Below are 8764 nucleotides of genomic sequence, written 5' to 3' on the forward strand. Positions count from 1 at the left end.
CCCAGGATGACCCGCAATGCGCCTGCGCAGAAGGTCCGAGGAATGCTGCCCCCCCCCCCGCTTGACAAGCCCCAGTCTTTGTCAACGGGGCATGGCCACGCCCACGGAGATGACAGAAATGACGGATGCGGCGGCTGGTAGTCAACCTAGCCTCCGGACACAATGTCCTACTGCCGCCACAAGAGGGCAGTAAATGACAAGATGGATGCCAACCGGCAGTATCAGATGCTTCATGGGAGAGAGCGCTGTTCTGAGCGGTAGGGAGAGAGCTATCGCTGCCTTTCGCCGGCGTCCTTCTAATTGATGCCTATTTTTAGCTTTAACCCGGTCAGGCGCTGCTTGCCTCGCTTGTCCTGACGGCGCGCCGCCGCAGAAAAGTAAGGCAGTAAAAAGTACCTCGGTACGTCGCTGTAAGTCCCAGGTTGATAACGACACGTGGAGAATGTAACTATCATATCAGAGGTGACACTGACCGAATAATATCCATCTTTTAATAAAACACTGTCTGCTCAACAACAGACACCCAGAAGAGTCTCGGCTTCATGGCGCTCTTTCCCTCTCTTCTCCTTCTCTCCTGTAATTTGTAGTCTTTCCTGCCCCTCTGTAGCTTTTCCAGCTCCTCTCTGTCATCTTTCCTCCATCTCTTTTGTGTTTTGTGACGCACTCTCGCCTCAACTGTGTAATTATCTCTTGCTGATTCCAGGGGGTTCGGAGGAATTCAGCCCTCCCCTCTCCTTCTCCTTCCGCCCGCCCCGTCCGCCTCCGTCACTCAGATGCTGAATGCCGTATTGTTCTCCGTCGCTACAAAGCCTTGATTGACAGCTGTGGGAAGCGGAGAGTGAATCCTGAGTCCACCCCGCCGCACCCAGACGCCCCCCTCGCCGCCGATGCCGTCACTTTCATTTTAAACGCCTCACCTGGCTTTTTTTCTTGTATCAAATCGTTTAAGGCGATGTGGTGGTTAAAAATTGAGCTCCAGTCAGCGGGGGTGCGTCACTTGGGGGAAAGAAAATTCCAGACTGCAGCTATAATCCTAACATAACTAACTCTACTTAGCAAACACACTGTGGATTCTATATCCCAAATTTGATTAAACTTTATTCTGCACATAAAAACGTGAGCAAACTTGGCCGAGGTGAATTTACAGTCCACGTTCTTTATCTGAAACCAGCTCCTGACTCCAACTTCTATCTTTTGCCCTAATTCAAACGACACGTGCTCCAACGCCGACCTCCGATGCGCTTAAAGTACCAATGCTCTGCTCTTGAGGGCGACTGAAAAAAAAAAAAAAAAAAACAACGCAATATTGATCTAAACCATCCAAGGTGCTTCCTCTGAGCTGATCTCCATCAAAAAAAAGAAAAACCCAGAAGAAAGCCCTGAAATTAGCTCGTCGGGACATCACGTGACTGAAACAGCGTCATCGTTGGCATGCGTTGAAATTCCGCCCGCGATCATCATCGTTCACGGAGCAAATCAGGGCAGAGAGGTCGGAGACCGTTCTCAGCTCGATGGAAAAAGCCGGCAAACACCGAGATGGAAAGATAGACAGGAAGACGGAAGAGTTTATCTGGCGTTGGAAGGATTTATCCGGTTATTTGTAGATTTTGATTCAAATTCAAACATTAGCAAATTAGCTGTTGTTTGAAATGGCGCCTGCCTCATTTTATATAATGGCTTCGGTGTCCCGTGACAGTCTAACATGCTGTTTTGGAGCTTTATCCATCATGAAAGGGAAGAAATTCTGAGGTAAACACTGAAAACGTGTCAGTTTCTGACCATGAAAATGCTCAACTTGAAAGATAAAACTCTAACTATCGGCAGCTCCGGCCCGAAGATATCAGTAGCTGCTTTTACGAAATGTTCTCACTCTAACCCTTTGGTTAAAACCAGTGTAATCCTGACTGGAGAAAAGGTCTGGCTCATAGATAAAGCACCACACACACTCTCACGCCACACTCACACACACACACTATCAAAGGGGATTTAAAGATTCAAACAGTGGTCTTGGTAATTAGGCAGAAGGATTTGTGCCTCTCCTCCCGGTCCGCCGGGATATAAAGCGACACTTAATGCAAGCGGACAAACTCTTTAAGTAGATTAATTAAAACCAACACTGCGAGGTCAAAGGTCAAGCCCCCTTTCGCTGTCGACCTCCTCACTCCTCCCTCTCTTTTTCCCTCCTGCTTTTCTCCGAGCTGCAGGATGGTACGCTCACGTAGGGGCGAGGATTCGTATGATTGGACGATGGTGAACGTGGACCCTGATGAGATTTTTTTTTTCCTTTTTTTTAGCTTTTCTTTTTTTGAAGGGGTTTTTTTTTTTCACGTCTGACATTGAACGTGAGCGCTCATCTTCATTAGCGCTGGGAATTTTCACCTATTTCCCAACTTTACATCCAGTTTGTCGGATTTCTCAACGAATTTTTATCTTTAACTTCCTGTCTTTGAATCTGCAAACCAGATGGTAATAGAATAAAAACCTGAGCTCTCCTCTCTCCCCTCCCTAATTGAATACAGAGCACACCTCGCCTTTGCCGTGCGCGTGTGTGTGTGTGTGTGTGTGTGTGGTAGCTGGATGTAATCAGATTGAATTAATATGCATGCTGTTTCTCATTATGGAATAACTGAAATGCACTTCAGATATGTAACGTGCATCGTAAGAGGCACGGACAGATTTCTAACATCCATCCATCCATCCATCTGCGCTCTCTCAGGAAATAAGCGTGTGTCTCTGTATGTGTGTGTTTGTGTAGATTGAAACAGACTAAAATAGCAGCTATAGTAACTGCAGAAGAGAAGATACACCCCGCTGCTGATCAGATAATACTTGCTTTAACTCCTTACTGCATTTAAACTAAATCGAATTCCACAGAGCTGCGTTAATCAGCTAATTGTGCTAATATGTATATCACGCTGCCCAACTGTGTTAAAGCAGCGAGGTCTCATCTTTAATCTGCATCCGCCGTTTGCTTTAAAGTTTCCTTGCTCTGAAATCGTCGCGATTGCACGCTTGCTTGTTTTCAACGGCAGAAGTCAATGTTCCGGGGCTGCAATTCTACCGCATCGCACAGTTGTCGCTGTTGTTCAACCACCGTGTCGAAAATTCGGGGTCCAGCTGCGCTGTCGTGTGTTCAAATTCTAACAAAACGATACCTCACTGAATCAAGTGTTTGTGTTTGTTTGGGCTTGCCTTTGTTCGGCTGCGTCTGGTGTTCGACAATAACAAGTGTGTGTCTGAGCGTGACGGAGGTGAGTCTCATTAGGGGGGAAAAACGACGCAGAGAACGCCGCCGAGGTGCTTCATTATCATAGAGGATCGAGAAGTGCATTCGTGGGCGTGAGTGCTCATTTGTCTGTGCGTGCGTGTGTGTGTGTTAAGGAGTGAGGGAGCGAGTTCGTTAAAGCGTGCGTGTGTGTGTCTGTGCGACCCCAAGAGAGTGTGAGCGACGGGCCGACGGTAAGCTCGTCTTTATTAAGATGCGCCGTCTTTGGAGAGGGACAGCTGCTCCTGCCTCTAATCTGGAAGAACAAAGGTTTAATAAAGAGAAGATGAGAGAGACAGGGGGGAGGTAAATACTCCTCTGTCTCTCCTTCCTTACTTCCTTCTCTCACTCCTCGTTTGCTTCCTTCTCTCCTAACGACGGACCCGACTCTGTCTGCCCCAGAGAAGCGACGCCAAAATTTCAACTCTCTTTGGATCCCCTGTGCAAAAGTTCCCATTATACTTAGAGATTTGAAACTTAGAGCCTCAGTTTTGACCTTTGACCTTTGACCCTGTCGGGCCAACGCGGCTGCTGCGAGGCCAATATGTCGACTCTTGTTATCTGTGCTAAAATTAGCCAAAAGTGACATTTTTTTTTTCTTTCCCCCCGCTACCAGGAGATCTGTCCCCGTTAAGCAAATAGACCGCGAGGAGAGGATGAGAGAGACTCTCTACTGTAGCTATTTATGAGTGTGTGTGTGTGTGTGTGTGTGTTAGTGGGGGGGGGGTCGTCAGCTGCATGTCCTGTTTCTCAGTCTGGATGGTCATCACTGCCTGTTTGGAAATGACATCATTTAGCACACCCCCCCTCCCTTTGTCCATCAGCAGTTCACTGAAATATGCCTGCTCTGCATTACTCCGCTCATTTTCTATTTTGGATTTGCGGATAATGATGGTGGGATGGAGGGCAGCGGAGGGATGAAAATGATAAAAGAGGGGAGAGGCAGCATTAAAGGAATAATTTGAGGGTCTTGAGGTTTCTGTCTCCTCTCTCCGTTTCTAAAATAGAATTTGTGATAGTCCCCGCTGCTGCCGCCCAGTCTGTTGAGGGAGTAATGACTTATTTATCAAATAGCTGAAATATTCAGGGACAAGGCCTTTTAAATTCAAGCTTTTAAATTCATAGGCTTTTCTGCTGAGATGCTTAATGACAGTGAATGTATTCATAGTGATTTGCGGGTCCGAGATAGAGCCCCGTGTCCTTCCTACGAGTCCAATGGCTGTTAGACAAAAAAGAGAGAGCGCTCACTCAAGACTAGGTGAGCGAGCAAAGTTTCACCTTTGACCTCAGGGGAGGCTCGGTGAATCAAATCTGTATCAGGACCGCCTCCTCACGCCAAGAAATAAATGGCTGTGTTGCTGGAGCGGCGCTGAAAACATGTTTTGCAGCTCGGGAGATAAAATTTAATGTTCTCTAAAAGCGCTCTGTTGCAGGCAATCAGCCACGAGTAAATGTTTCAAGATAAATTCCTGGAGGGGTGTACTTTTTCTGGCAGCGTGAGGCTCTTCAACATTTGGAGGGACCAAGTCAGCAGGGGGGGGGGGGGTGAAAGTGTGTGTGTGTGTGTGCGCGTGCGTGCGTGTAGGGTGGGGGGGTCGGAGGGGGCTGGGGTGGGGTGATGGTGATAAATGATTGTTATTCTTACTTCTACGCTGGAATGGACAAAGTTTGGAGATGACGGTGGTGATGAAACGCCGTGCGGGACAGCGTCGGGGGTTAACGAGATGTACGCGGACACAGAGCAGCTTGCATGCGTCAGACTCACGACAGAGCGGAGGACAAGAGGGAGAGGAGCTCAGAAAGTAGAAAGAGCGCCGTGTTCGGCGCAGATCGCTGACAAACGGCGCAAACTCTGCGTAATTACGCACCGCGGCGCCAAAACCAGAGATCAGAAGGCGGCGACCTCCTGCCTGCGCCGCGTCCCACCCTGATTTTCTCCAGAACAGCGCACTTCTGTCTCTATCCCCCTCTCTAATATCAACCCGTTCACAATGGCGAGGCTGTGGAGAAACTGACCGGGCGCTTACCTTAACACGTTCCAGCTTTTCAGGGGGTCCAGGTCTGAAATTATAGAAACCATGGTCGACTGGCTGGGCAGCGCCGGGAGAGGGAGGGGGTGCGGCAGAAAAAGATCGAAAGAAAAAGCGGCGCAAAGGCTGTAAACTCCGTCTGCGAATGACAGCGATTGCTCGGATGCAACCCGTCCTGGTTGTTCAGTGGGTGATGAGCGCTGTCACAGCTCTCTCTCTCTCTCTCTCTCTCTCTCTCTCTCTCTCTCCCTCCGCCCCCTCCTGTACAAAGCCTGCGCTCTGCAGACGCGTCTCCGAGCTTCCTCCGGTCCCTCTTTCATGGGAAGGCTGCTGATGGAAATGCAGAGATGTACAGTAGAGGAGGGTAAACCCCACCTAAGCAACTCATTTACCCGTCTTCTTTTTTAAATATCCTGGGGGTCGAGTCTACACACATTTTTAAGGGCTGGCACACTGTAACATTTGCACACTTCAAAAATGATCCATCCCGACGTCTTGTTTTGTTTCAGTCTTAAGCTCCTTCGAAGAGAGATTTTTTTTTTCTCTCTCCCTCTCTGTTTTGTCTGTTGTGCGAAATTTACACTTATTTTGAAAAGCTGGTTCGGTTCGAGGAACAAATGGCTCAGAAAAGGGAAAAGAGTTCATACGTGAACAGAGTAAGTGCCAGGGTCTAACCTTTCAACATTTATCTGCAATTACTCAGTAAATGAACGCTAAAAATCATCATTGGATGAATTGCAGATTAAAAATGAAGTTAAGCCTAAAAGCAAAACTATCCAATGTTTCATTATCCAGCTAAAGCTGATCGGAAAGAACCTGAGGAAGCTGCAATGTCTTGTCGGATATTTTACATCTTTCGAGCACAACTGTTCGGTGGAGCGTGTTGCAGTTACTAAGTGTGAGGCGTCATCACAGCCCTGCAGAGCATCTTGCTCTCTGCAAAACCCCTGTCAGCGCTGACTTCCTGTCTGACACCACCACATCCTGTTGATAACAGTTTTTTTTTTTTTTTTTTCTCTTTTTCTACTCCTCTCCCCTCAACATGGCAGCAGATGCGTCATCCCTGGCGAAGAATGACTAGACCGCGGCCAAGTCCCACCTATTCTGAGCTCCCATCTATTTGCTCATTGGGAAAAAAAAAAAAAAAAAAAAAACAGATGAGCCCCGATGGAGGGGTGAGAAGAAAGAAGTGTCAGACTGTGTCTGTTTCAGATAATTGTCTGGGACAACAGAAGAGAGTGGGAATAAAAGTCTCTGCCAACGCCATTGGAGTCACAGCACCTGTGGTTTGTTATTTTCTCGGTTATGACATTAGTCATAGCGCATGCGCTCCGAGATTCGCGGTCAGTTTGACAGGAAACTGCCGCGGTTTAATTTTAGACAGCTTGCCAGAACATATGCCCTTTCAATAATAAGGCATAACTCAGCCTTTTTCTGATTCTTCTTCGAGTTAAAACGTTTCTGAAAAATCTGGGGGTTGCGAGATTTTTCCGCAGGTCACTGCCGGCTGACATTCCGCAGGGTGGGATCGCCGGATCGCGCGGAAGCAAAGAACCGAGGATTTGAACCCCAGGTTGGGCGCACTGTAGGGAAGACGTAACAGTAATTCAGAGCTACAACCCGGCGCTCTCAGCTTCAGCAGCCATACTGCACCGGCTTTAAATAGACTCAATTGGACATCTGCTTCACTGAGGAGGAGGAGGAGGAGGACGAGGACGGAGAGAGTTGACAGCATCTCTCGCTCCCTCTTCCTCTGTCTCTATTTCTGTCTCTTGCGCTCGTATAGACACGAGCCCTCGCGCAAACGCACGCGCATCAGAGGGATCAAACAGAGTTTAGCTCTCCTCTGCACAGCTCTAATTTCTGCATAATAATCACGTTGGCAAGCCTGACGTCTCGGAGTATATAAACCTGTCTGCGTCTGAGAACAGGGCGGTGAGACGACGGACTGGAAGGTTTTAATGATCGACTTTACAAGTGGTTTCTCTTTAGCGCTGAGGTGCGTGTTGACCCAGCTGTCGAGCGATGCGATGTCTTAATTCGTTCTTTTTCTCGATTCCCTTCTGTTTTAACTTTGGGTTTCATTGGGAGGTGCCTCTGCCAACTACGCCCTCTAGTTTTCGGTCCATTTCCAAGTCGGTGGCAAAGGGAAGCATTAATTAGCATCGACTGCCATTGGAAACCGAGCGTTTGGAAGAGCTACTCTAATGTGGTCTGTGCATTGATGTAGCTTGATTGGAGACCGTGCTCCAGTAAAGAAAAAAAAAGGCCCCACAAGCAGCTTATTACGGCCAATAGTTGTGTTCTATTGTCAGGCGACCTCTAGCGGCCGTAGTAAAGGAGGAGGTTAGGTGACGTAGTATAAAGAGCAACAACATCCACATAAGGAGGAGGTCGGGGTGGATGTTGTTGTTTTTTCGTTATCGTAACCATGAGGACGAAGGTCCTGTATCCTTGAGGTAGAACTCATTTGAACCCAGACCCCGATCTTTTCCAAAACCTAACCAACTACGTGTAATTGCGCCTAATTATTTGTGCCCGGAAATATATAGTCTGTCTGAATCTAAAGGGGCACTTCACTAATTTTATACGTTAAGGTCAATGGACGCGTCATGTAGACGTGCCTCAGCCTAGCAGAAGTGGAAAACTTAGGAGTTTGAAGGTTGTGGTTCGTTTTATCAGGCAGGGAGGGTCGACCCAAAGACGCCACTGGGTCGGCATTTTATTCCCATACGAAGGACCAAAAGTCAGCATTTCTCAGGCTCCGCTACTTGACCTTTGGCCGTTCCCATTCAATTCGTCTCTCGCAGGTACCCCCTTTTGAATTTAACTCCAATATAAATGCAGCCCTTGATGTTGAATGTTCTCCAGTGACTCTGGGCTGTGGGTTATAATCAGATTACATTATTTCCCTTGGAATAATGTTCCTCCGCTGCGTGTTCATAACCAGCTCAGCAAGAACATGAAACACACCCAGCTCTGGCTTCTAATCATCAAATTCAAAACCAGACATTAATTGAATTATATAACTATTGTTTTATCTCAGTTTTTAATCGCAATATATTCCTGTGCTTTCGAATTCCCGCCGCTGGCACTGCAACATGTAGTCCAGCTTGACAAAACACCACGTCTGCCACATGCCATCCAATCAGAATCGAAGATTCTCAGTTGCCGTGGTATAATGAAAGTATCACCGTGCTGCACGTACAGCAGCTTAACGACACAACATATATGAGTAAAGTAAACACTGGTTCTTTAGGTAGATAGGATTACAGGAAGATGTAAGTTAGAAGCAAACGTTCACCCATGAATCTGCGCCGCGAGACGGAAAAAAAAGGGGCAAACAGATGCAGCGTGGCGAGTCAGGAAAAGCGGGAGTAAAGGTGCAAAAGCGCCTGGTACAAGCCAGGATTCACACTCATGTAGCTCCGTGATCTGGGTTATGCAAATGATTACAGTCGGCTGCCTC

General features: G+C 47.6%; 1 protein-coding gene across 3 annotated transcripts in view; it reads right to left on the reverse strand.

The window, feature by feature from the left end:
* celf2 (cugbp, Elav-like family member 2) overlaps positions 1-5461 on the reverse strand; it is a 206773-nt gene extending 201312 nt beyond the window's left edge. For all 3 annotated transcript variants that reach the window (XM_040147977.1, XM_040147960.1, XM_040147970.1), the window contains exon 1: positions 5293-5461. In XM_040147977.1, coding sequence (XP_040003911.1) covers positions 5293-5345 — 53 coding nt within the window. In that variant the 5' untranslated portion in view covers positions 5346-5461. The remainder of the gene's footprint in view (positions 1-5292) is intronic.
* Between the last annotated feature and the right edge of the window lie 3303 nt (positions 5462-8764).

The sequence above is a fragment of the Xiphias gladius genome, chromosome 2 (genome assembly GCF_016859285.1).
Source record: "Xiphias gladius isolate SHS-SW01 ecotype Sanya breed wild chromosome 2, ASM1685928v1, whole genome shotgun sequence".
Lineage (NCBI taxonomy): Eukaryota > Metazoa > Chordata > Actinopteri > Istiophoriformes > Xiphiidae > Xiphias > Xiphias gladius.